Here is a 25,881-nt window from a genome sequence, read left to right as displayed (position 1 = left end):
TTATTTTCTAATATATATACATATACATATATATATATATATATATAAAATTCTTTTCTCCTTCAACGCGATACTTTTTCTCTCTCCCTCTCTCTCTCTCTCTTATAGACAACAAAATCTAATACCGCGCTCAATGAGAGATCTCCAACGCCAGAAGTGCAAATAATCGAGACGCCCAGGCAGATGCACAGCTTAACGGCCAGATCTCTTTCGAAACAATTTCGAGATGGTTTACGTCAAATTCCAAATAAAGTAACTTCACCACCGGCTAGTCACGTAACGATGGAGCAACCGAATGGTCGCGAAAATCAATCGGAAATCGTACAGACTAAAAAGGATAATTCGTTGAAAGATATAAACGTAATAGCGCCTGGTAAGTTAAAATCTAATATCAAATTTTGGGAACAAATGCAAAGGCGGAGTTAGAATTATTAATGGACTTTTCAATTGCATCAAAAGGCAAAATATTACCGTCGCCGTGGTGACAATTTTTAAATCATAACATACACATAATGTATTTGTAATAATATACACAACACTATTTTATATACTTCTATTAGAATTGCGTTTCCCGCAGACCAGTCATAATTTTATATGAGATAAGTGAAAATATGATGAAGCATCGTATTGAAACGATGTAAATACAAAATGATTGCATTAGTAGAGAAGTTACCATCCTTACCACGTGCAAGAATGTGTTAACGGAATATATTAAACAATTAATTGTGAAGTTACATCGAGTCAGTTCAATTACTTATGTGATTAAATTTGTGCCAAATGACATGAACATGTCATTAGCCAAAGAAGATATTGTAATTAATTTCTTTACGATCCATATACCCTGTAACATTTTTCAGGATAAACTCTCTTTAATAAAGAGCATCTCTTTGTATATATTGTTGAATTTTGAATGTTAAATATTAAATAATTATCACTGATAAATACAAATTTCAATTTTATTATACACGGTAAAAATATTTGCAACATATTTATTATTAGTTATTAAATATGCGTAAGAGCAATTGCGCAGGTGTTCGTTATTAAATATGAAATGTTAACGTTCCTGAAAATATCACGTTAGAAAGATATAGAATTTTTTTTTGCTCTAAAATTAAATCATTTTTATCATTTACTATGATTTCTTGTATCACTGAATGTATTTCTTTGTATCAAATATTAGTAAGTACATTTTCACGCGCTTCAATTTTTTTCTTTTTCCCTTCTATTTTTTTTTTTTTTTTTTTTTTTTTTTTTTTTTTTTTTACAATATACTACACTTCATTAAAATATATTTTAAATTTGAATATGATAATTTGATTAAATATAAAATAAGTTTAATTCATAAAAATAAAAAAAAAATGAGTATCGTCAGAAGGAAATTAATAATATATACACCTAGTTTTATGAAATGGTATGCTCTCTAATTCTTCGGCATGTTGTCGACGATAGTCCCACAAAAAATGATCGATTAAGGTATTATTAATATCAGTTTCCTTCAAATTTAACTCGGGATAAGAACCAATTAATTTTCTAACTTCATTATTTACACGCTCAATAACATCTATCGAACAGCCACGGATTTCTACTTCTTCCGGACTTCCCGATTCCAATTCTAAATCTACATAAACGAAGTATTAAAAAAAAAAAAAAAAAAAAAAAAAAAAAAAAAAAAAAAAAAAAAAATTATTAGAATTTATGAATATGCATAGTACTTATAGGAAACACAGATCTATTATATATTAAGCCAAGTACGATATATTATTAACTTACTCGATTGAAGTTTGCTTAACAAGGGATTACTATATCTGATAGCACCAAAATGGATAAGAACTTGAGGAATTCGATAATCGGCAAACATGGTAATGTAATCGATATCATTAAAACGACCATAATCGTGTCCTTTAAAGCAAGCCCAAATATCTCCGATTAAAATTTGGGCTCTTTTATAAAAACTAACTAAAATAAAAAATTGTAAAAAAAATGTATATACATATATATATATATATATATATGTATATATGTCATTTTAGTTATCAATTATAAATATATATTTTAGAGATCATCCTCGAATTCACATGGTAATACTTACCCTTATATCCTTTGTAATCTGCTTCATCTCGAAAAGAATCAAAATCATTGATAATAAGTCTTAATAATTTCTCTGCCGAGCCTGAGCAGGATTTTACGCATTCGACGAATGTACCTGTATTATGATAACAATTGTTACTATTAACGATATAACGCAAACATTTGGAAACTGTACCTTGATATTTTTTTAATAATACTTGTCCAGCTTGATGCAGATTCCTTACTCTTTCATTTATAAGAGGAATATTGGTATTATTATCATCACCTCGAAAAATTACTTCAAGCTCATTTTGAGTTACTTTCGAATAGTACTTAGGATCTATTATAGGTTTACCTTCCTGTTATATACATATCGTGCATATAGTAAGTTATCAAAAATAATTTTGCAAAGAATAATAATAAATAGAATACAATATTATAATAAGATAAAAAATAATATAAACAATTCTTCTAATTTTTTAATTAAGAATATATAATTAATATTAATTTAACAACAAAATATTTGTGAAAGTGTAAGCAAAAAAAATGTGAAAAATATGACAGAAATATATGACAGCTATATTCATTCCAGTAGTAAATATTAAAATGACATTTGATAATTGGAATATTATCTAAATCCATTGACAATATACAGTAAAAACAGACAGAATAGACATTAAAAATTTATTCAGTAACAATATAATATCCTGTAAATATAATCTGAAAAGGCATATTAAATTTTAATTAAACATAATGGTATGGACTTGCAATACTACTGATATAATAAGTCTCAAAAAGCCAACGTAAGTATATTCTCGTATAATAAGAAAAATATATAAATAAGTATCGAGAAGTATAGAAAATTCATGATTTTATTAGAGCTTTAGATAAAGTAATTGAGAGTATTCCCAAACCAAAAGGGGCTATTCCCAATTTTGGATTACCAAAATGGAAAGTAATGCCTTTGGAATCTAAGATTCCAATGGTACCTGGGCCAGAAGGTGCCTACAACTTTACACGTCGTAAAATAGGAAAAAAATTGTGGACCAGTTCATCGAATGCAGAATTTAATTTATATGACCCATACTGTCATGAAATCAAATTTACATACGATTCTTTGCATGATGAGCATTTGGTACCTTTTTTTTCCAAAGCAAATAATATTAAACATTTACTAAAAGCTGGATTAATTACACGCAACTTGGAAGGAAAATGTTCTTTAAAGGATTATAACATGTACAGAAAATATTTAAGAAATTTACATATTGACAGCATTAAACGTGAACTAAGAGAAAGGACACGACTTTCTCATGAAAAACAGATATTAGAATATGCTGAAGAGCAAGCACAAAATGAAGTAAAAAAGTATGACTTTATAAATAAAAAGAAAAGCTGCATAATAAGAGAAATATATTTTTCTTTTTGTAATTTTATAAATATTTTTAATAATTTTATTAGATTAGAGAAAAGAGAGAAATTAATAGAGGCACATAAGAAAATATGGAAAGCACGTAAATTGCAAGAGGAAGAAAAAATTCAAGAGCAGAAAGAAAAAGCAAGAAAATTGAAAGAAAGAATGAAATTATTAAAAATTACGAAACATGAGGAACAAATGATGCGTGCTGCAAAGGCAAAGGCACGTTCCGAAAGTATAAAACAAAAGCAAAAGTTAGCAGCTGAAATTGAGCAGCAAAAGAAAATTCATACATTGGTAGATTGGCGTAAGAAAGAACACATACGTAAAAAAGCAAGAGAAGCAAGATTGAAACATGATCGAGAACAAAAGATTATGGCTATTGAAGAGAAGTAAGCAGATGTAAATAAATATTTAAAAGTTATTTTACTTTTATGGATGTATATTGATTATATTTTAGATGGAAACTAAGACATGAATCGCAAAAAAAAGATATTGAGAAAGAACAATTTCTATTTGATTGTATTAATAATCAACGTGCGATATTTATAAAAAAGTATAATGAAAAGATAGAAAAGGAGAAAGAACGAATGGATAGTATGGAATTTCTATCTAAACATTATTTTTTTTTTTTTTTTTTTTTTTTTTTACGTAATGGTTCTCAGTTCTCAGTTCTCAGACACGCACACATAAATATAAATAATTAATAATTCTCTATTTAGAACTTTTACAAAAAACGAGAATATTTGTAAGGTGTTATATGGCACGGCGTTTGCCAAAAGGAAAAGAAAGAATTTGCTGTAGAAGCTACCATGGTGATCAGGTGAAATTTAAATTGCTTCTTTGGTTAATAAATCTATCTATGTAAATTATATATGCTTAACAGAAACCTGAAGATAAAAGTAATAAGAAATTGTCAATCATATCTACAACTCCTTTGACGTTGTCAAAAGACAAGGAAACAAAGGTAAGGCTAAATTAATCTCATGCCAAAATTATAATATTTATACATATATTAAAAGTAAAAATATTTCTATATGTATAAATATTCATATATAATAGAAAAGAGAAAAGCTTATTGAACATAAGAAATCATCAAAGAATGGAAAAAGAATAAGGAAGAAGCCTAGAAGAAAAAAGTTAAATGGGAAAATAGATGAAGAACAAGTGCAACCAGATTTAATAGAAGAATATGAATTCATGTTCAACGATGATTATGTAACAAAAACAGAAAAAAAAGAATCGAAGGAAACATTATCTTTACCAGATGATAAATGCAAATGTCAAATTATTAAAGCTTCCATCAAGTAGTTAATAACTTAATAATATTGCAATGATTAAATACTGATAAAAAGTCAATACAGAAATTATTTATAGAAATTATTTATAGAAATACATGAACTTACGTCTACAGCTCTCTTAACCGCAGCACACAATGCAAAATATCCAGTTTGTCCGTTGACCTTCCATTTATTAATATTTTGTTCCGTCCAAAATGAAAAATTTAATACATCTAACAAAAATATCCAATCAATGGCTCTAGGGTCATCTGGTTTGGGATGAAATTCATGTTGTGAAAAATTATTTATATGAATTTTTTGATTTTTGATACCTTCTAAAATCTGTAACGATAAATCCTCTTAATGCTCAATTATTAAAGAGAGAGAGAGAGAGAGAGAGAGAGAGAGAGAGAGAGAAGAAAACAAAATAAGCAAGATTAGGTAATATATATAAGTGATAAAGGAATGGAACAAATAGATGTACAATATATGTACATAACTTGTTGCTATTTACTTACCGTGTAAGTGAGATTTTTCACACCTTCGTCTTCAATAAAAACATCTTTCGACAGAGTGGCAATTAATTTTGCTGATTCTCTTGGCATTAAAACCATGTTTCAACGATAATAGCAATAACTATTTAAATAAAAATAAAACGTATTATGAAATATAGATAAACTTCACTGAAAATTACAATAATAAACGAGATAGGGAAAATCTGGCGTGTCATTGGAGCGTGCGCATTTGTGTCACGTGATCGATGCTCAGTGGCTGTTTAGCAACGATCAAGTTATAAACAAATATGGCGGCTAATGTCAAAATTAGTCACGTTAAACGATTTATTTATTTACAATGTGCGTGAAAGAATTAATATTTCTTCTAAAAGAGACACCAAAAGTTTAACGCCTATATTTTATATACAGGGTAAGTAATTTGTTTTATTTTTAAAGAATTTGTGTCCTTCCTATTATCTACACGAGATAAGGTAACCACGATCTAGTCACGTTGACGCACACATGGATGCACATTGATTGTTTACATTGTACGGAAAGCTTACCGTTGGAATTTTTACTATTAAAAAAGGATATTTTGTAGACGATGTACGGTAAATTCTGTTTACTTTTGTTTTACTTGCTGTCAATTTAAACGAACAAGGTGACATTTTCGAAGAAAAAAATATTTTTGTTAATTACTTTTTGTTAGGTTAACACACGTTGTCCATGGTAAACACACAGAAAGATGTAAATATAATTCATTTATTGTATTGAAAGTAACATTGATATAAAATGCAACATTAAATGAAAGAATAATGTTTGTAAGTACAGAGCCAAAGTATAAAGTGTCATGTCACTTTATTCAATCAATCATAACATTTAATAATACATAATTTAAACGATAAATGTATTCTGTGTTTAAATTTTTACATAAGGACATGCGTTTCTTATTTTTACGATACACTCGATTGTAGGTAATACCTAATTTTGTTATTATAGGCAACTATTTTCTGTAAAGTTTGAGAAGATTCGAAACTTCAACACTTCATTTGTAATTTACATACGTAATAGAAATTAACACGCGAGAATAATAACATGTAGATCTTATTTACATGTATTTTTATTGCAATAGCAATAACAATGAAAACTATTTCCCTTCCGCGTTTACTATACTACAGTACTTTTAAAATATTCGATGAAAGTAGCTGCAGTTGGTTTTTAATTTTTTACGAATAAAATATTTCCAAAAGATTTGATATCTCAATTAAATTAAGAGTTTTCTGTAATTACGATGTAACTTACAAAATTTGAAGACTATTACACACATGTTTCGAATCCTTGTGTGTGACAAGTCAAATGGTGATGTGCTTTGTCGCATTCATTCATTCAAATAACATATGTACATAATACCCCCTCAACATAAAATGAACAGATTAAGGCTCCAGCAGGCTATAGGCTACATTCTACAATGTACAATGCATTATGTACTTTGTTAGTTTCCATTTTCGCGTACATGTCTGGCTGTGTAATGTGTGGCAAGCGATAGCACCAAAAGATTTCTTGATGGTCCTAATTAATTTGAATGATTCATAGAGTAACTACGCAATACAATTAACACAGAAATTAAGTTGCAATAATTAACACTTAATTTATTCAGTATTATTAAACTTTGCAACGTATCTGCGCTGTAATAGATATACTTATTATAAAACAATATATCATCATAACAAAAGCGTATAAGTTTATATTTTATGAAATGTAAAGTTGAATAAAAATCGTAGGCTTGTACTGCCTATCGATTGTTATTAAAGAATTGAATTGTATCGTTTTCATCGTTTATCAACCGATTGGCGTGAACACTTAGCGAGATTTTAAATAGAATTTTTACGAATTAAAAATACTCAAGATACGAATGTCTTTTCTTATCAGACATTGACATTACCTATGGCCCCAGTCTGCTGTATTTGCTGACAGCATTAAAATCAACATAGTGCTTTTGACTTTTTCACTTTATTATTATGACTTATTATTGTGCTATTTTGTTGTTACGAGGCTTAGGTGTTAGATGAGATTTCTTTCTTGTGCAAACTATTCAGTTGAAAATATTAATTATTAACAACTCAAATCTTGAGTCTCTTCAATAAGGATGATTGGAAATCTCCAAGTTCTTGCAATAAATCTTTTTCTTTTTTTTTTTTTTTATACCATGCAATATTGTAATTTGCACAGTCCCTATAGTTTTATCTTTTTAATAATAATATTCACAAAATCAAGCAACACAAAATCAAGGGTCCCCTTTACCTCATTAATACGAATATCGATTATAAATTGTTTTTCGAAGTCTAATATTACGCATAATAAACTCTCATCACAGACTAATATGGTCATTTAATAGATTTACATATATTTTCTTCTATCATCTTTTATTTATCCAATCAGAATGAAAACGTGCGATAGTGGAAATATATTTCGTCCCAATTATCTGCATATATATGATAAAGAAAATAAAAGTTTAATCAAGAATTATTACATTCTATATGTAAAATTTTCCTAAAACTTAAAATACATGGTAATGTCATAAAAACAGAATTCCATTGCCTCTTATAGCAACCGCAAGTAACAGAGATCTAGAGGAACCTTGAGCAGCATGCATGAGTTTCAGTCAAATATATATCTAACAGAATATTGTTGTTTCATACTATTGTATTTGCCCCCGCGCACATCACACGTCCAGACTTCACCCATGCAGCAAAATGCGCTTTTCAATTATTTCTCTTAATATTATATAAAAAAATCTATTTCTATTGACTTTTAAGCTCTTTGCCAATACTGTACGATACAATTTTGTTCCAGTCAATTTTTGTTCGCATAACAGGTAATTGCCTTCGCAAGGCCTTGAAGGTTGTGTCAGACATTGTTTGATAATTTTCCGAAATCGCAGTTTGATAGTCATTTTCTGAATCCTCAACTAGTCGGATCAACTCCTTGGCAGTTTGTTTCTCGTTCGAGATCGATAAGCTTTCTCTTACTTCTTTGCTACTGACCAATTGTACATTTCCATCTTCATAATAATGAACTTGTACTTTAAGGCTACCTCTTAATTCTGCACTTCCAGAACTTGGACTGAAACTTACAGTCCATACAGAACGCCAACGACCGTTCCAAAAATTTTTAGGTTGAAATTGATGATCTTCTATACATGCAGTCAGCGTTATATTACCTGTAAAAACATAAATATTATTCTTTATTCTACAATTGTCACATTTATTGTTTATTCTATAATTGTTACATTCTATGTAATATTGTTATAAAAATGTAAAAAATAAGTATATACACACACCTCCTTGGCTTCTTCCAAAAACCGCACATGCACCATGTCTATAATGATTTTGGGTATAAGTCGTTATCTCATCTTGTAAAACCGATCTCCAAGGTTCAGCTACAGGATCTGGCTCATAGGGTTCATAATCCTGTGCTTCTTTTCTAAGGTGATCATACTTGAAACTTTGCTTACTACGCGAATCATAAAACCTTTGGCCTCCCAAGTCGTTATGTTCTGTTATAAGTGCTGGATAATCGCTTCCCTCTATCTGAATAAAGAAAATGGACACAATATATATATATATATATATATATATATATATATGTATGTATATATATATATGTGTGTGTGTGTGTATATTTTAAAAGGAATACAAGTTGCTTGTACAAAACTATTTCATTTTTGTGAGAGAGATACAAAAATAAATATATAATAAGTGCAAGCGCAGGAAACAATCAAGACACAATATTACAATACAAAACTTTCTACAAAAATGATATTTCTATGAGTTAGAGCAACAAAGTAAAAGATATTTCCATATAAATGAAATGAAATCTCATTAAATGGTGAGAAAGTTTCCTTTTATCTAAAGGATATATAAAATCAAGATATATAAGGACAAAAATGTTGTTAAAAGTGAAAATTAATATTTAAAGAAAAATCGACTTCTCAAGATGGCTCTAGCATGTAAGCATGTAAGCCTTAGATCGTTTCCTAACCTAAATCAAAGAAAATTCTCAAGCAGAATAGTATTTCGATGCTTGATAAAAGAAAAAAAAGAAAAAGAAAAAAATGATCCTCGAAGGAACTTGTCGTCTCGAAGGATTTTTACGTCTTTCCGACATAAAATGTTCAATGAAATAATGATAATTTATTTTACAAAGTACACATTTCTTTCAGCAAGATCGCCAATGTCCCTCTCGTCAAAACGATTTTTATCCACGCATCACAGAAAAATAATATCAATATCATTCGTAAGAACTGTAGAAAGGGATCGTCGTATGTAGATTTCGGTGTAAAGTCAACGTCATCGGTAAAAATTTCAGGCCCCGCGATGCCACAAACAGCCACCGTCGTATTCCACTTTGAAATACGATCTTGCATCGAGGCGACATGTATCTTCTTCGTGTCCTTCGAGAAAGGAACACTTCCTTCTTTTACGTTTATACGAGAGATCGTGTAAACGAGTATCGGATAAAAGGTGGGGAAAAAAAAAGAAAAAGAGAGTATACCAAAGGATCGAGAGAAATGGAACGATTGTGTGTGTTGTACGAGGATATGTACCTTAACAGGCGTGAGCTGATCCTTGTTGTATTGAGCGAATGCCCCGGACGCGCCTTCCTTCAACAGGTTGTCGTTGTTCAACAAGACCCTGACATCGTTGAAAACCTCGTTGAACTCGCCCGGTGGCGAGTGGAGTATAAAATCCGAAACTATTCGTACTTTTTCTTGATCGGGGATCAGATCTCCGTCCGCCGCCATCTTACCTTTCCACTGGCACGCACACTCCGCCGATGTCAAAAGCAAGGTTCGTGCAGTGCAGGTTGAGCTGACGTGTTCCCCTAGCGCTCTCTCATATACCCGGTGACCACCGCCGTCTCTCTCTCTTTCGATTCTGATTCGAAATCGTGACGCATCTGGACGAGGAAACACGATTACCTTCCTTTTCCTCTTTTTTTCTTTCTCTCCTCTCCTCTTCTCTCCGCCCCCTCCCTCTCTCCCTCCCTCGCTCTCTCTCTCTCTCTCTCTCTCTCTCTCTCTCTCTCTCTCTCATACACACGCTATCTTTCTCTTTTTCAATCGCACAACGTTCAGCCCTTCCTTTACTTACGAAAGATTCTTCTTGAAAATTTTTCATTGCGCTTCGTTACATCGTCGTTTTTTAAAATCTATAAAAAAAAAAAGAAAAAAATTATTTCATTTAATTTGTCTATAATACGTATATAAACAATCAAAGTCGATAGGATCAGTTCTATTGGAAATAAATCGATTATTCGATTAATATTGAGGTGACTAACATTGTTTCGATACTCGAAAAAAGCATTCTAACGTGTGTAATGTGCGTTTGAACTTTTTTTTTGGTTATTTCGTGTAAAAATATTTCAACGATATTAACGACATGATAAAATCATTAAATGTTCTCGCAGTTTAAATTCTTATGGCGACAAATCAGCAATCGTTTGTCCGCGAGTACTTTTTTATCTTTATATTGGGTGTCTCATTTTGTTCAAACTTTTATTAAAGGTATGAGCCGAACAATTGTTAAATATATTTGTATATATATAATACATATACAAAGTAAGTGTATATTATACAAGTTTTTACAATGTTATACGTGACTATTACATTGTTCACAAGTAATAATAAAGTAAACAAAATAAGAAAAAGTAAATAAAATGAATGAAATGGAAAGGATTTTTTTCCTTACAGATTTTCCAAGAGTTGGAAAACGGCGCGAAATTTGAAAGAAGAACATACGAGATCCCGATGACGGTTTAACAATTCTGGGGCACTCGAGAAATCTTGACCGTTTATAACCATCGTAAAGTCAAGGAAAGCCTTCGTAAGTTTACTCGACACGTGTTCACATTCAGGCGTGGTCTCTTTCTCTCTCCGTTTCCTTATCTTCCCATCTATCTTCTGATAATAAATATCGTCGTAATATTTGTTTGTTCCTTCGTTTACCTCTTCAGCAGCATATTCGTTTATATGGTGTGTGTAATTGCTTTTCAATTTTTTTTTTGAATCGCGCGCCAATTTTAAATGGCGTTTGGTATTTCAAAAAAATCCAGTTCGATGCAATTTTCTGTTATATCGATTTCTTTATTACGTTTTGCAATTGTGCTTTACCTTTTTTTTTTATAAATAGATTTATTCTATTGTTATAAAAAAATTGTTGTTTTTTTTTTTTTTTTTTTTTTTTTTTTTTTTTTTTTTTTAGAAAGTATGATAAAATTTTGAAGAAATGGCGGACGATCCAAATCGAGATATTTTGCCCGTAAAGGAGGGATCTTGCATCGAGACATTTCGTAGCCTTATAGGTTTGTTATCTACATTCAAATAAAATGGAAACATTGAAATGTATATAAATCTCGAGAAAAATTTATTAAATAAACGTAAAATCGTTAGATCCCAGGGAACGTCGTTTGGTGAGCAAGCTCGATCGTTGTCAGTTGGAGGACAAATATTTGCGATTATTCGAGGAAGCGAGTAAATTGAAAAAGTTATCCAACTATCAGGAAGACAAGATCAAGCGACTGGCTACAAAACTAATGAGAGTAGCTGCTAACCCAAGGGCGTGCGTTTCTTTGGATTGCAACGATAAAAACAAAATAACGGCCCTCGAGGTCGAGAATTCCAAGGTGAATGAAAATAATTCTAAAATCAAGAGAAAATATGTGCGTTGTGTGTCGACATTGGCCTTTTTTCTTACGATTTATTTTATGGTCGAAAAAAAAAAAAAGTAACGAATGAATTTTCAGTTAAAAAATAAATTATCCGTACTGAGGAATCAACTGTTGAGTCATACAATGAGCGGTGTGTCACCAACGAGAAGTCGTCGGCCCCACACAAGACCATCCTCGGGACTCATGTGCGTAGAAAGTGTAAATAGACTAAATTCCTTTATTATGATTCACTCGGTATAGATCGCGATAGATCATTGACACGAGATTTTTCTTTCAGAACTTGTCGCAGCGAGAACAGTCGTATAAGGGCCCCGTCCTGCCAATGCATCGTTCAGACACATCAGATACGAAATGACGACAACGACGTACAAAATTATCTTGTTAAAATCGAGGTAACGAAGTTAAGAACTGTCGACGTGATTTAGCATGATGCGCACGATATAAACCATGGAATGCCGCTATTTCCTGCATTTTGTTATATGAAAATTAATTTTTTAATAGGAATTAGAAACGCAGAAAAAAGAAATGTCGTCTCATATAAAGGAATTAGAGAAGGAACTAGAGTCTTATATGGTAAATAATCAGAGGGAGAAAGTAGTTGAGAACATCGAGTATATAAAGGTTTGGCGACAAATGAAACAGTTGAGCGACAAATTGATAGCTGCTCAGAATACAAACGAGTCGTTGAACCTACAAATCAACGACCTCAAAAAAATCCTCGAGGAGACAACAAAGTACACATTTTACATTACACTCTTTTAATTATCAATGATATTTAATAATATATATTTAATATGAATAATTTATGCAAGGAAAAATGATTACACCACTTATGAAAAATTGTATAATAGAAATGTTAGATGATTAGGGATATCGTAGATATTTTTGTACTGACGTGCAATTAATTTTTCTAGAAATAATCAGGAAATAACAGTTTGTCTAATGGCAGAGAAGAAACGAATAGCCGGTATCGATGGACAGATAATAAAAGCAAAAGATTCTCAATTAACGTTACGCGAAAAAGATGAACAAATAAGAGATTTAATGAATGAGATGAAAATTTTGCAACAACATAATAACGAGTTAATCGCTTTGAGTTCCAAATATGGCCAAGTCGAATTGGAGAATGTTGAATTGAAAAAGAAGTTCACGCAACAATTTACCGATCAGCAAAGCTTCAAAGTAGCGTTTAGTACTGAACAAGCTAATATCGCTGCTCTGCAAACTGCTAATGAACAATTGTTAATGAAACTTCAGTATCTGCAGAAAAATATGGACACTCTAACGGTTCAATTAGCGGTAAGTAGAGTTAAAAATTATCGAATTTTCTTCAATAACATATTAATATTTAATTTTTCATGTTTGATAGATCATTCAAAATGATAATAAAAAGCATGAATCAAGTACCAAAACGGAATCGTCTAACGATTCCGCTAAAGCTAAAAATACTCCCAAAGATATGAAATCGGCAATTGAAAGATGTAAAAAATGTTGTGAGACGTTCGACAAGATTCTATACCTCGAAAAAGGTGTAAATACGATACGGCAAGATAGTAAGCTTTTGAGCAAGTGCGTACAAACGGACTGCGTACCTTGTTCAATTTCTATTAACACAAAAGAAGCAGGTACTTCAATGATGACTTCTTCGGATCAGCCATCATCGACACAAGAACATATGGTTATAAAACATCAGGAGGTTGATCAAATGATACAAGAAAAGAATCCTTTGTCGCGCGAAAAGATGTTGAAATTATTGGATCAAGCGCAGATCAGTACGCCATTGAAAGCAGGAAGAATCGGACAATCGGATATTCCTTCTGTGGTCGATTGCGAAGCCATGCAAGACTTTAGCCAAAGACACAGGCAAGTGGTCACCCTTGAAAAGCTGCTCTTTGGTGATTCTAACTGCTGACAAAGAATTGCCACGCTGTCGACGAATACCTTTATAAATGGTCCCGCTGGAAACATACGTTGTTTGGTTAGTCAAGAGTGGAAAGATAGATATGTTAGTAGGTAGCCATCTTTGACTGACTCTAAACTCTTAGATCAATCAGTTAGGCTTTTTACGAACTATTTCAATAGACAGAAGGCTTGATTATAGAATTAACATAAACGGAATATATCAGGGCCTAACAAGTCGGTGTTCCTTATTATTCTAATCGAGGTAAAACAATACGACACACACACACACACACACACACACACTATTGATTCTCCAATCGGTTAGTGCCTTCATTGTCTTTTGCATATATACTAACAACAATTTTGGCGCTTCCATTTAGGTAGATGGTTAGGAAGAATATAAAGAGACTGTCAGAACCTTAGAAAAATGTTTGTCTCGCGTTGTATTTATTATATTTCAAATTATGAAATTTTGTACGATAGATATTGGAATGCAAATTTTTCGCTTTTTAATATAATTACGGCTTCGTCGTGATACTTTCTTATGAATAAAATATCTCGATCACGATCCTGTATTTCCTATGCCTTAAATATATCATGAATATAATTATGAAGTCCATCGGCAATAATCAAAATGATTACAAAGCAACATCTGTTATTTTAAATTATCACCAGATTATATTACAGAGACGCAGATGTGGCAGATCATGTTCAAACAAGAGATTTAAAGAATTTACTCGCAACGCTCGTCGATGTTCTTCGTAAAGAATATTCTTCATCAAAGAATTTTTTAATCCCCGTTCAAGAACAAACTAGCTTGTATCGAAATCCTCTTTTATACAATGAAAAGCGATTAATAAAAGACGTGCAGACGGATATTAACAATAACGATGAAACGAATCGGCAGGTTGATATAGGAATACAATTAAGCAAACATCTGATCTTCAAAAACTCACAATACGAAGACAGTCATGATCTATCTTCGGAAAATATGAAAAACTGTAACATGAAAAAGTTTTGCTTCATTAATCAAGATAAATCGCAAAATCGTAATTATTCGGAAGGAAGAAACTTTAAAACAAACGTTACGAGAACTCAAAATCAAGTGACGAGATCTACAGAGACCGGCGAATGTAATTGCACCAATTTGAAAAAGTGTCACGCAGAATCAGATTGTGGTTATTTTTGTTGTACCAATTATTCGAAGCAATCTTATGGAAAATATAGAGATAATGTAAGAAATCAGGATCTAAAAGGTTCGTCTTCGTTGCCGATAAAAAGAAGTGATAATAAATGTGCAAAAAAAATCGCCGACACAGCTTATACGGAACGGTAAATTTATTTATTTTATCTCGATAAGATATTAATTAATCGACAACGTATATGCTAATCTTTTAGTTATATAAATGACGCCATGAATTCTTTCGAATCCTGGAAGATGAATGTATCAACGCAGAAGAACGAAGCTTTTGCTACCGAACATTTGGATAGATGTAAAGAGCTTTTGGATGAATGTTGGTTGAAAAATACGAAGAAAATTCGTGTAAGAAAAAGATGCGACGATGAACGATATGACGATCGAAATGATTTATTTATCATTAATCCACTTAAAAGGTGAATAACATGTTGGGCCATTTACGAGGCATGGGAGCAATGAAGTCACCTCGTATATGCAACATGCTATGCCGAACGGAAGATCAGATAAAACCGTTAGAAGAAAACGAAGAAGAGTTACACTGCAATCCTAAGTGTCCAACCGAATGTGTAGATCTACCACCATATCCGACGAGTTCAACGCCTTTATTGATTACAAACGGTCAAGGTCTTGTGGAAATTCATGTTCTCTCTCTGCAGCTTGCTACATCTGTTAGTATATATATATATAAGGATGAAAAATTATAATCGGGATATTGCTTATATATATATGATATATATAACGATATATATATATATATATATATATATATATATATATATATATATATATATATCGTTACAGGCAGCAGCAGTTCTTTTTCAAGAGGAGAATCTTTCCAACGTGTCCTTATTCATCAGTTGGAATATCTGGGGTCAAGAGACAGTTTGTACGCCAACGTTGAAATATCCAAAGTTAAACTTCAATTCGTCCTTCGTTTATCATATACCGGATCTATTTACGTTCTTCAATTGCGCTCTGTCGGAATATGTCATCTTTCAGGCGAATGTCGTTGAACAGAATACAACGACTTACGCTGTGGCTAAAGCAAAATTGTCTATCAAGGATATACTTGATTATCCTCAAAATAAGTTACATTATATCGCGCCTATGAATAGCGTTATATCTTGTACACTCGGCATGAACTTTGGACAATTATCCTTGTGGGTGAGATTGAGCTGTGATGTCGAGCAGGTCGACGCATTCAAAAGGCAGTGCGGCTTGCTTCCACCAATGCAACAGATTCAGAAAACGATTTTTCAAGAGGATCTTCCTACATTGAAGGAAACAAATGAAGAATATCGAAAAATCTTTAATGACACTGCACGTAGGTTCCCACAAATTCGAACATAACTCATATGTATCAATTAATTGACTTAATACGATTGATATATGCAGAAGTAATGTCAGATATTAACGAAAAAAAGAAATGTAAGGAAGAAATTGAAAATCCAATCATTAACTCGACCAATGTTAAATCTGCTACCTATATCAAAAATGGGTCATTTAACAATGAAATGACGTTACTGTCGAAACAATCTAAGGAAATGTAAAGATTATTTTGAAATGATTTTTATCGAATCAACATCCAATAGCTTTTAATAAAATAAAATAATAAAACTTTTTGATATCCAGTGCAAGATGGGCAACTAAAGAAGAAGAGAATAATAATGTGATTCAGGCAGACAAAGTGAACATCGATGATTTTAATTCTTTTATTTCCCATGTAAGATTTATATTTGCAAAATATGTGCTTGTGAAGAATCAACGTCGAATATTTTTATAAGAATTTTGAACGTGTTCAGAAGCAGCATGATGATGTAAAATTGAATAGCACGGATCTTGACATGTTAGAAGTGTTTGGAGAAAACAATTGGAAAGAATATAAGCGAAAGAGTTCGTTCGCTTATTCTGAAACTTATAGTAATTAAAAATAGCTCGTCTTGTTTATATACAGAACTTTTTCTTGAAACTTTGCATTAGATTTAATTTTGCAGAATCACGAAATGTTGCCGATGATGAGCATGACAAGAAAGATATTTTGAAAAAATATGTACGAAGTTACTTCATTAATTATCCTTAACAGAGTAAACATGATAGATTATGTAGATACATACGCAACTCTGAACATATTCATATTTATTATACGTAATGATTCTCATTAAAATTTCTTGTTTAAAGAGAAATGTAAATCAATTTAATTGAATAATCAAATTTCAGCCATTGGAAAAGGATACAATCGTAATTGAGATCAATAAAATAATTCTATTTGAAAATAGTTCAGTCATGCTCGACGATGAGGTTCATTTACTTTATGTGGAATATTCTTTTCTCGGTTATCGTGGTGCTGATATGGAAACAGAATCAGTAATGAAACCAAAGACAGCCAAAGAGCCATTGATTTATAATTTTAAAAAAAGTAATGTCATAGATCGACGAGTAATCAATCTGTATATAAAGAAACGAAATAATATTTTATATGTGTTACAGTATTTCCGATAGACGAGGAATATCACCCGATCGAAAGGAACACATTGCGAGCTATGTTAAATGAATCTATCAATCCAAACATTAAATTTATTTTAGTGAGCGAACCACTTCCTGAAGAAACAGATATTAAAGATTGCGTGGAAATCGGGTAAAACGATAAAAACAATAGAAAGATCATAAATAATTTCGAGTAATCATAACATTATGTCTACTTAGGTATGCATATTTTAACATAAGAGAATATGCTTTGGGTGACAATGATCAAAGCATAACGCTACCAATTATAGACGAAAAGCAAACTGAAAAAATAGGTTCATTAACGGTAAATTCAATAGTATTATATTGTAAACAAATACTTATATCGAGGATATTTTTATTATAGTGATGTATATGTGTATGATAATGAGACTTAATGAGCGCGTAACGCTTTTACCCCCACCATGACGCTTCGACTCACTGGTGGTATCTCGATGCTTGGTAACACTACTGCGCAGTCTTTCACAGCCCAGGGATGAGTATTCATCGCGCGCAGTATTCATACTCCTCGTCCAACCATTATTTTCTTATTCATTGTCATGTTTAATTAGGTCATTTAATTAGGTCATTATTTGGGCAATTAATTCGACGATCTCAATAATAAGCTGAAACTACTAATAAGTTTACAATTATATCGTATATATTTATACCTTGTACGAAGTATTTTTTACAGATATGCGTGCTAGATCTTAATGTCATACGTCAATGTTTGGGCGATGCATTATTATCTCATTTATTTTCATATTATTTAATTAGATTATCATATAGGAAATTAATTTGACGATCGAGTAATAAGCTATGACTATTAATAAGTTTACTATTATTTCAGACAAATTTATATCTTGTATATAATATTTTTTTTTACAGATAAACGTGCAGGGTCACGATCTCATGCGTGAATGTCTGGATAGTAATATACAAAAGTAACAAAGTTTCAAGAAAATGATCCATTCTTTTTCCAATAAACAATTTATTACAAATCTTTACAATATATTTTCTGATATAATAGTATATACCAATAATCGTATTTTTACGAATACGATTATTCGTTTTTATTTTTCTTTTCGTTTTTATTTTTCGAAATAACGTTATTTGACGTTGTATTAGTATTGTTTCCTATTATATTCTGAAGAATAGCCTTCTTTTTTTTCTTTATCTCTGACAAAAGTTTGGTTCTTCGGAATATATCATTAAATATTCCAATAGCCATTTGAAAATTTCGACAGTCTCTTGGCTCATGCGCGACCGACCAAACACCCTGAATCGTATCAATTCCTTGACATACTTTGCAAGAACCTGTGATTAACTAATTGTTAATAAATGAATTTTAAGAAGTCATTTATTAGGTGAAATTTTCTATACGATTACTTGCCGACGAAAATTGCTAAAGTTTTAGTACGATTGTCATAAGCGAGTAAGGAAAATGGTCCACCACGTCTAAATGGCGCATGTCCTGTTACATTCCACGTTGTGTTTAGAAGTCCTTCATGTATAGGTTGAGATATGAGATTTGCCAAGGTGACTATTATACTTTTATTTAAAACCTTCATATCTAATCTCACTCCAGCTTTGTTTGTCACCCATGATCCTGTCAATTTGCAGGGTAGACCTAAAAAAGAATACATTCAACTTAAACGTACTAAATTTTATGATATTACTTTAGAACGTTCACTATATGTATATATATATATATGTATATACACACCTTCATTATTTTTATCTGTCGAATGATCCATTTTAATTTCTTCTAATTCATCGACAATTCTATTGAGTATCTGATCGGCAACTTCTTTTGTTTCGTTAACGGTAACAGCGATATTAACGTGGTGCACATTTGCAACGTCCTCCTCGACGGAATTTCGATTTCTAATACCGTTTTTACTTTCTATAAATTCTTTTCCCAATTCATTTTTTTCTTTTACAGTTGGTGACTGATCATAAACGCTCGATTTATCCTTCATATTCCTAACTCCCTTTTGAAGTCCACGTCTAGCCATTTGCTGGTTCAACGTCATCGCATCCTTAGATTCATCTTTCTTATCCCCATTTCCCTCGGAATCAAGATAAACGGGATTTAAGAATCTTTCTACAGGTTGAACATGTTTCTTAGGCGAAATATCAACTACCTTTTGTAAAGGCTCGTACAAATTGTTGTTCATATTCATTAGCGTATGCGCACTATTTTCATTATACATTCTAGTTTGAGTTTTGGAAGGATTCACGAGATATAAATGATTTCCTTGATCCTTATTTTTGTATACTGGGATATAATGCAATTGTTGTTGTTCCGAAGGTAAAACGAAAGTTTTTTCATATGGTTCCGAATAGATGTTTGTAGGATTCTTTAATTCAATCGTATTCCCTTCGTCGTCATTGATCCGAGGTGTAGGAATTTCCTCGGAATGTAATTGAAATTGATTGTTCATTAGATCTTCTTGATTATTATCACTTAAGGGATAAAGATATTTTTCATCGGTTTTTTGCACCAATGAATCATAATTATTTGGATAGTTTTGTTCTTGTCCCGATTGCAATATTCCCAAATTAAATCCATAATTATTATACATGTTTTTTTCATCTGTATCTAATGGTAAAGTGTATTGATTTCCGTTTGATTTTGGAATTAATGAATTAGTATCGAAGTTTTCTTGATCCATTTTTGGATCCTTTTCAGTTTGATATTCTTGAACATTTTCATTGTATGTATAGAAATTGTCATTCAAATTTCGATTAGATCTGAGTTTTTGAAGTCTTTTGTCTGAGGACAATTGTTCTGACTGAAAATATACTGGATTGTCGTTATATGGAGAAGACATTGTATAACTTTGACGAACGGATCTAGCACGAGGATATTTTTCTATTTCCTCTTCGAATTCATTAATGTCGTTGTAATATTCGGCATATTCTGCTCCTTGATCGCCAGAATTTTTCTTCATTGGATCCTTCGTAGTCGTCCTCATTAATCGATCTATCATATTTTTCTTTTCGTCGTCTCGTCGTTCACTCTTATTACCTGTTTTCTTAATTGCATTTGCAATTGTGGTTGTCGCGGTATTCGAAATTGTGGATTGAGTCAAGTCAATGTAATCATCTGCATCCATAATGACTGTTACATTATCAATTTCGAATTTACCGTCATCAGATACTTCTTGATCCAATGCCTTTTTAATATTATTTTTAGGATAAATATTAGATATTTTCCCTTTAACTGATTTCCCTTTTGCGAGTATCTTTTTTCCTTTGGAGTCGTAATCTGCCTGAATGAATAAACTCTTAAGTTTTCAGAATATTGTATTATGAAATTTACGTAGAAATATCGATAATGAACTTTACACAATAATATGAACGATTATAATGGAGTCTTACCTACCTTAGCGGATGCCTTCTTGGACCATCGAGGTTCTCGATGTTTCTTCAGTCGTTTACGTCGACCTCTATGCCTCTTCCATTTTCTTTTCTTCTTACCTTTATGCTTCGAAGATTTCGAATGATTTGGTTTTAAATTAGATTTCTGTGCGACGTCTTCTTCCATGAAAATTAACGAATACCTATCCGTATTGTTCCGAGAAGAGTCAATATTCACGAGTTTATTTATGGTTTCTCGCATCTTCAAAGACTTGAGAGCGTCGTTAGCAAATTTCTCTGCCAGTCTGCTGATCTGAGTCGATTGCGATTCGAAGAGTGTCGTCTCATTGACGTTCATAACTTTATCCGTATAATTTTCTTCATGTTGCCTTTGTTCTCGAGTCCCTCTGATCCTAGCTCTTTCCATTTTCAAATCCGTATTCCCTTGCGAGTTCTCTCTTCTCGTATTTCGAACGATCAGATTGGCTTCCCTCGATCGAACGTTTCTGCTATTTTTAAGATCGTCCCGGATGCAAGTCACGTTAACTAGTAGTGCGATCATCGTGACAAATCTGTTTTTTTTTTTTTTTTTTTTTTTTTTTTTTCCCATTAACCGATATTATTTACAAACTTAACCATGAATAAATTAATTGACAGGTGCGATTTACCTGAGCAAACTTGACTGCATTCCTCCGAGAGGTTGACAAAAAATCGTATCATCGATTTCGTGGCCATTGATTCAAAACTGAAAAACGACGGCGTTTTGTCGTTTCCTATATCGTTTCCATATGACAGAACGTCACGATCTATACGATAAGAAGGTTAACGTTATGCTTTTATTTTATAGCTCCTATTAAAAAAAATGGTGTCTGATATCAAACAAATTAGAATTTGTTAACGCAGACGAAGGCCATTTCGGCGAGTAAACATTCTTTCGAGGGAAACTGCTCGAATGTCAGGAATCACAGGAGTGGAAGAAGAAGAAAAAGAAGAAGAAGAAGAGAAAGAAGAAGAAGAGGAAGAGGAAGAAGAAGAAGAAAAAGAAGAAGTGAGGATAGGACGCTTAATTTCGTCGCACAAACCGTACATGTGTACTTATATATACAGCTCGCTCGTAGAGTCTACCGACCGATCCACTATGTACGATCAAAGGCGACTTGGGCCAATGCCAAGTACACGCGTCGGCCTCAATTAGTCGAATATTACGTATAAATGTCATACACCGAGCTATCGTACTTACAATTAGCCGTATAGTCAACGGGTAGAGGTGAAAGAGATGCATTAAGCCACCCTCGCTAGTGCGACTACCACTGTTGTACCTCGAGGTATATATATTTACTAGTTCTAAGGAAAAGTGAGTTCGACGTTCTCGCAACCAAATGGATTATCATCCGTTATTTTAATTAATTATTATCTTCGCTTCATTTACTTCATTAATTATTTTTATGCAATTAACGTAATTGTACGTGTAAACATTTCAACCAATGAAATTCCAATTTAACCGAACAATCTTGAAACGTATGGCAGACGGTGATAAACAAAGCGTCGTTCACGTTCAATCGATTTGACAGACGCATTCGAATGCACCGTGAAATTTGTTGATTCCTAAGATGTTAGATCAATTTCTAACGTTGAAATATGTACTGCATAGATACATAGACACGTAGAAATTATTTTTGCAAGGGAGTCGATTTGATTTTGTATTATATACATAGTCACACTCGTAAAGTGATCCTAAATCGTACATGAATAAGATTTAGGAATGTGTATAATCTATACAGAGGAAGAGAAGTCGAAGGAAATGTTCTTCTTATAGATTATATATGTATCTATGTATGTATGTATGTATGTATTAAAATTGAATCTGCACACAAATAGATTCTCCGAGAAGACGATCCGTCGAAGTACCATCGGCGCCTGGCGAAACTCGGCTACACGCTTGAAAAAGGAGAAGTCACGGATGGTCAGTACCGGAGAGAAATTATGGCTCGGGAGAAGGCATAGCGAAATACAACGTATGTATCGGTGCAGCGTCGAAGTGAAATCCCTGGAGACACGGGAGCATTGATTATTATTAGAACCAGCTAAGGTACAACCATACCATCTTTACCGTTCGGTCAAATAACCATAACGTTTCGTTCGATTATGGATCCTTCAAGAACGATCTCTCTGATTAATTACATTCATCGAAAGATTATTTAAAGAGATGCCATTATTACAAATTGTTTTCACATTGACACTTTGTACATGACACAAAGTTTGACGTTCTCTCGTAAGTTTGTTACGAAAATGGTTATTCCGAGATACGCATTAATCAAATGGCTAACTACCAAGCCGCTTGAAATTACATTCGATATAGACGAATGTAATTTTATTAGATCGTAAATATAATATATTTGAGTTGGAAATTTGTTCGATCGTTGAAAAGGATGCGAATCGAGAGAATCCTTCAGAGAATTTGAGGGCGACACTTTGAAGATGAGAGAGAGAGAGAGAGAGACAGTTGAAGAAGAGGCCGACGGCGACAACGACAACGACAAAAGCTGCAACGTTGAAGAGGATGACGACGAAGCTGAGATAGAAGAAGAAGAAGAAGAAGAAGAAGAAGAAGAAGAAGAAGAAGAAGAAGAAGAAGAAGAAGAAGAGGTAGCAGAGAAGCGTGGAGGGCGTCTCGACGTCTTACTGCTCTGGCATTGGTAGCAGTCTCGAGATAGCCGCCGGCTGGCTTCCTTACCACCTCAGTGAATTTATTCGGGGATTCCGAGCGCAAAGCGCCGAACGATAAATCCGATCGATCGTCCGTAGAGTGATCTTTTTCTCTTTCTCTCGTTCTTTCTCCCTTTCCTCTTTTTCATTCCATCTCCATATCCATCTATAATCATTTTTCATTATTTTCCTTGAGAAACGATTCTTCGATTAACGAAACGCGAAAGAAATTTCTTAATCCTTAACGAACGAAAGAGAGAAAAAAAAAAGAAGTTGATAAAATTTGAAAAAGAAAAGTGCATCGAAGTGAGTGCTTCAAAGGAAAAAAAAAAACAAATAAATAAAAAGAAAAGAGAGATTATTATCATATAGGTGAGTCGAACTTTTGCTATCTTATCTTCCTTCTTCGCTTCTAAGACACGCTTTTTTTGCTTTCTCTCTCTCTCTCTCTCTCTCTCTCTCTCTCTCTCTCTCTCTCTCTCTCTCTCTCTCTGTCTCCTCCTCTCGTTTTTTTTCTTCATCCTTTACCGTCGTAGCAGCCCCTCTCCCGCGGCTATTTTCGCGCGTCTGTTGTGCAAGTGTCGAACGCATTAAGGCGGCATTCGAAAATCGTGCCTACCTCCGATGCTGCTACGGCACGTCGAAAGATCGCGGATCCTCCTTCGATCGTCTCGCCTTTTCTCGACACGTCGTTCAATGAGTCTACCGTTTAAAAAAGTTTAGGTTTCGTATAACGCCACTCTTTGATTAATGTTGAACATTCTATTCTTCTTCTTCTTCTTCTTCTTCTTCTCTTTTTCTTTTTTTCTCTTCGTCTCTTTTTTTTTTTTTTTTTTTTTTTTTTTTACTTTTAAATTAGAAAAGACATCGCTCGTTTCCAATACGTGTTCGTGAAAAGAACGATGATCGATTTGGAAACATGTATGTCTAACGAGGAAACAACACTCGTAATTATCCTTTCGAGTTATATTTTTATTTCGTGTAAAAAGTCTAACTCGTTAATTATCATATGTCAACGATAGTAAAGATAAATCGAGGATTATGTAAAAACATTTGTTTCTTAATTAATATGTACGTATGTATAAATAATAAGACATATAGATCAATAATCTCCAAGAGGAATCGTACGATCGAACTTTGACTTTTCTTGTATCGATACTGTACACGAGTCAACTTTTCGTTGCACCTAATAATGCTTGACACGCGATGACATCGCATAATAAATAGAGAACTCGGCTCCGAAATGAAATTCTGTGTTACGTGCTCAAGGTGCCTCGTAAAATAGCTACGCGCTATTTTCCTGGCACAGTTTCTGAAAGTCAAGCGTCCAGTGAATCAAATCGCGGGTCCAGTCATACGAAGGCCAAGTTTTTAGCTTCTCCTCTTCCTAAACAAACCGGTCTTAGTCATTAGAATCACAAAAGTCACGATACATGCCAATGTAAAACGTAGAAAATCTCCGAATTGGAAGTCATTGATTAAAATGAAATCTAATGCTGAGGGAAGAATTAAAAATCGTCACATAATTATCACGTTTCGCTGTTTACTTATTTATTTATAAAAAAAAAAAAAAGAAAGAAAAACAACGAGTCGTGTATTTTTTTATCTTGCAATATTGTTAAATAAAAAAAAAAAAAAAAGGAAAAAGAATGAATCAACAGAATAATAGATTGTACAGGTCTTATAGTCTTTTAGTAGGTGATCCCGATAAAGAATTTGTTTTCGTGCCAGGTGACAAATAAAGTCAAAGCTGTGACATACCGATGCCAGGAGAACGAATGATCATATCACAACAGTGTGTATGTATTTTGAGGACAAATATATTTTTTTTAGATGATTTCAAAGGGCGCGCTTCTGAGATCTTAGGTTTACGAGGTGCCTATACGATAATGCGTTCCTCGTTATCGATCGAAATTCGGCCTCCCTCGATCAATCGTTTAGAAAATTGTTCTAAACGACTTCTGGTTTACTTATTCCGTTCGTTTTCTTCATTCGTCCGTATACGAATATACCGTGTATAAGATTTTCGGCTGGTGCGTAAAAATCAATGGCGGAAGTGACCCGATTAGCGGGAAAGTACAAGAAAATGCGGCCAACCCTGCGTCTTCGGTTAGCGGGCTAGCCAATCGGAGCTACGAATACGGGTTCTACGTGCCGGAAATAGATTTTGCTCAAACCAAAGGTTGATCCACCGACGCCACTTTCACCAATCTCTACGATCCA

At 32.8% G+C, this 25,881-nt stretch overlaps 6 protein-coding genes across 14 annotated transcripts in view; 3 read left to right on the top strand and 3 right to left on the bottom strand.

Annotated features, from left to right (window-relative positions):
* The window catches only part of LOC124951886 (myb-like protein X), a 28,417-nt gene extending 27,223 nt beyond the window's left edge, over positions 1–1,194 (top strand). The window contains exons 17-18 of one of the 3 annotated variants that reach the window (XM_047500915.1): positions 109–373; positions 578–1,194. In XM_047500915.1, coding sequence (XP_047356871.1) covers positions 109–373; positions 578–588 — 276 coding nt within the window. In that variant the 3' untranslated portion in view covers positions 589–1,194. Of the gene's footprint in view, positions 1–108 lie in introns of all 3 variants that reach the window. The other 2 variants (XM_047500913.1, XM_047500912.1) reach the window with 2 other exon arrangements.
* LOC124951904 (queuosine salvage protein) lies at positions 936–5,726 on the bottom strand. 3 transcript variants are annotated; one of them, XM_047500991.1, is made up of 6 exons: positions 5,280–5,726; positions 5,094–5,103; positions 4,888–5,030; positions 2,090–2,426; positions 1,771–1,956; positions 936–1,618 (listed from the first exon to the last, which is right to left on the bottom strand). In XM_047500991.1, the coding sequence occupies exons 1-6, from the start codon at positions 5,373–5,375 to the stop codon at positions 1,380–1,382; spliced, it is 1,011 nt and encodes a 336-aa protein (XP_047356947.1). In that variant the 5' UTR covers positions 5,376–5,726; the 3' UTR covers positions 936–1,379. The 3 variants fall into 3 exon arrangements, with proteins under 3 accessions (XP_047356947.1, XP_047356945.1, XP_047356944.1); XM_047500989.1 differs by having other exon boundaries at positions 2,090–2,203; positions 2,264–2,426; positions 4,888–5,103; positions 5,280–5,661; XM_047500988.1 differs by having other exon boundaries at positions 4,888–5,103; positions 5,280–5,715.
* Positions 1,271–6,888, top strand: LOC124951896 (fibrous sheath-interacting protein 2). Of its 4 annotated transcripts, none has more exons than XR_007101749.1 (7): positions 1,278–2,870; positions 2,947–3,873; positions 3,942–4,078; positions 4,204–4,304; positions 4,368–4,448; positions 4,544–5,685; positions 5,965–6,888. XR_007101749.1 is itself a non-coding variant. In XM_047500973.1 (6 exons), the coding sequence occupies exons 1-6, from the start codon at positions 2,821–2,823 to the stop codon at positions 4,790–4,792; spliced, it is 1,545 nt and encodes a 514-aa protein (XP_047356929.1). In that variant the 5' UTR covers positions 1,278–2,820; the 3' UTR covers positions 4,793–6,888. The 4 variants fall into 4 exon arrangements, 2 of the variants coding, with proteins under 2 accessions (XP_047356930.1, XP_047356929.1); XR_007101748.1 differs by having other exon boundaries at positions 4,544–5,861; XM_047500973.1 differs by having other exon boundaries at positions 4,544–6,888.
* LOC124951901 (F-actin-capping protein subunit alpha) lies at positions 6,000–11,133 on the bottom strand. Its single transcript, XM_047500984.1, has 5 exons — positions 11,056–11,133; positions 10,409–10,466; positions 9,862–10,214; positions 8,596–8,845; positions 6,000–8,475 (listed from the first exon to the last, which is right to left on the bottom strand). Exons 1-5 carry the CDS (start codon positions 11,116–11,118, stop codon positions 8,057–8,059), a joined length of 1,143 nt encoding a protein of 380 aa, XP_047356940.1. The 5' UTR covers positions 11,119–11,133; the 3' UTR covers positions 6,000–8,056.
* LOC124951742 lies at positions 10,339–23,912 on the top strand. The gene is given in 19 exon segments (XM_047500553.1): positions 10,339–10,586; positions 11,008–11,140; positions 11,519–11,618; positions 11,707–11,939; positions 12,060–12,169; positions 12,262–12,376; positions 12,486–12,718; positions 12,899–13,283; positions 13,354–13,847; positions 14,574–15,218; positions 15,285–15,495; positions 15,498–15,752; positions 15,886–16,408; positions 16,480–16,630; positions 16,717–16,858; positions 17,039–17,134; positions 17,302–17,500; positions 17,572–17,719; positions 17,788–23,912. Coding segments are annotated over 17 exon segments (4,182 nt in total). The 5' UTR covers positions 10,339–10,586; positions 11,008–11,140; positions 11,519–11,542; the 3' UTR covers positions 17,954–23,912.
* Positions 18,267–25,034, bottom strand: LOC124951887. 2 transcript variants are annotated; one of them, XM_047500916.1, is made up of 6 exons: positions 24,278–25,034; positions 21,621–21,758; positions 20,978–21,524; positions 19,313–20,864; positions 18,980–19,216; positions 18,267–18,903 (listed from the first exon to the last, which is right to left on the bottom strand). In XM_047500916.1, exons 2-6 carry the CDS (start codon positions 21,638–21,640, stop codon positions 18,650–18,652), a joined length of 2,610 nt encoding a protein of 869 aa, XP_047356872.1. In that variant the 5' UTR covers positions 21,641–21,758; positions 24,278–25,034; the 3' UTR covers positions 18,267–18,649. The 2 variants fall into 2 exon arrangements, with proteins under 2 accessions (XP_047356872.1, XP_047356873.1); XM_047500917.1 differs by lacking the exon at positions 24,278–25,034 and having other exon boundaries at positions 21,621–22,404.
* Between the last annotated feature and the right edge of the window lie 847 nt (positions 25,035–25,881).

Source organism: Vespa velutina, chromosome 9 (assembly GCF_912470025.1).
Source record: "Vespa velutina chromosome 9, iVesVel2.1, whole genome shotgun sequence".
Lineage (NCBI taxonomy): Eukaryota > Metazoa > Arthropoda > Insecta > Hymenoptera > Vespidae > Vespa > Vespa velutina.
Note: the sequence above shows the minus strand (reverse complement) of the source record. Positions and strands in the feature narration are given on the sequence as shown.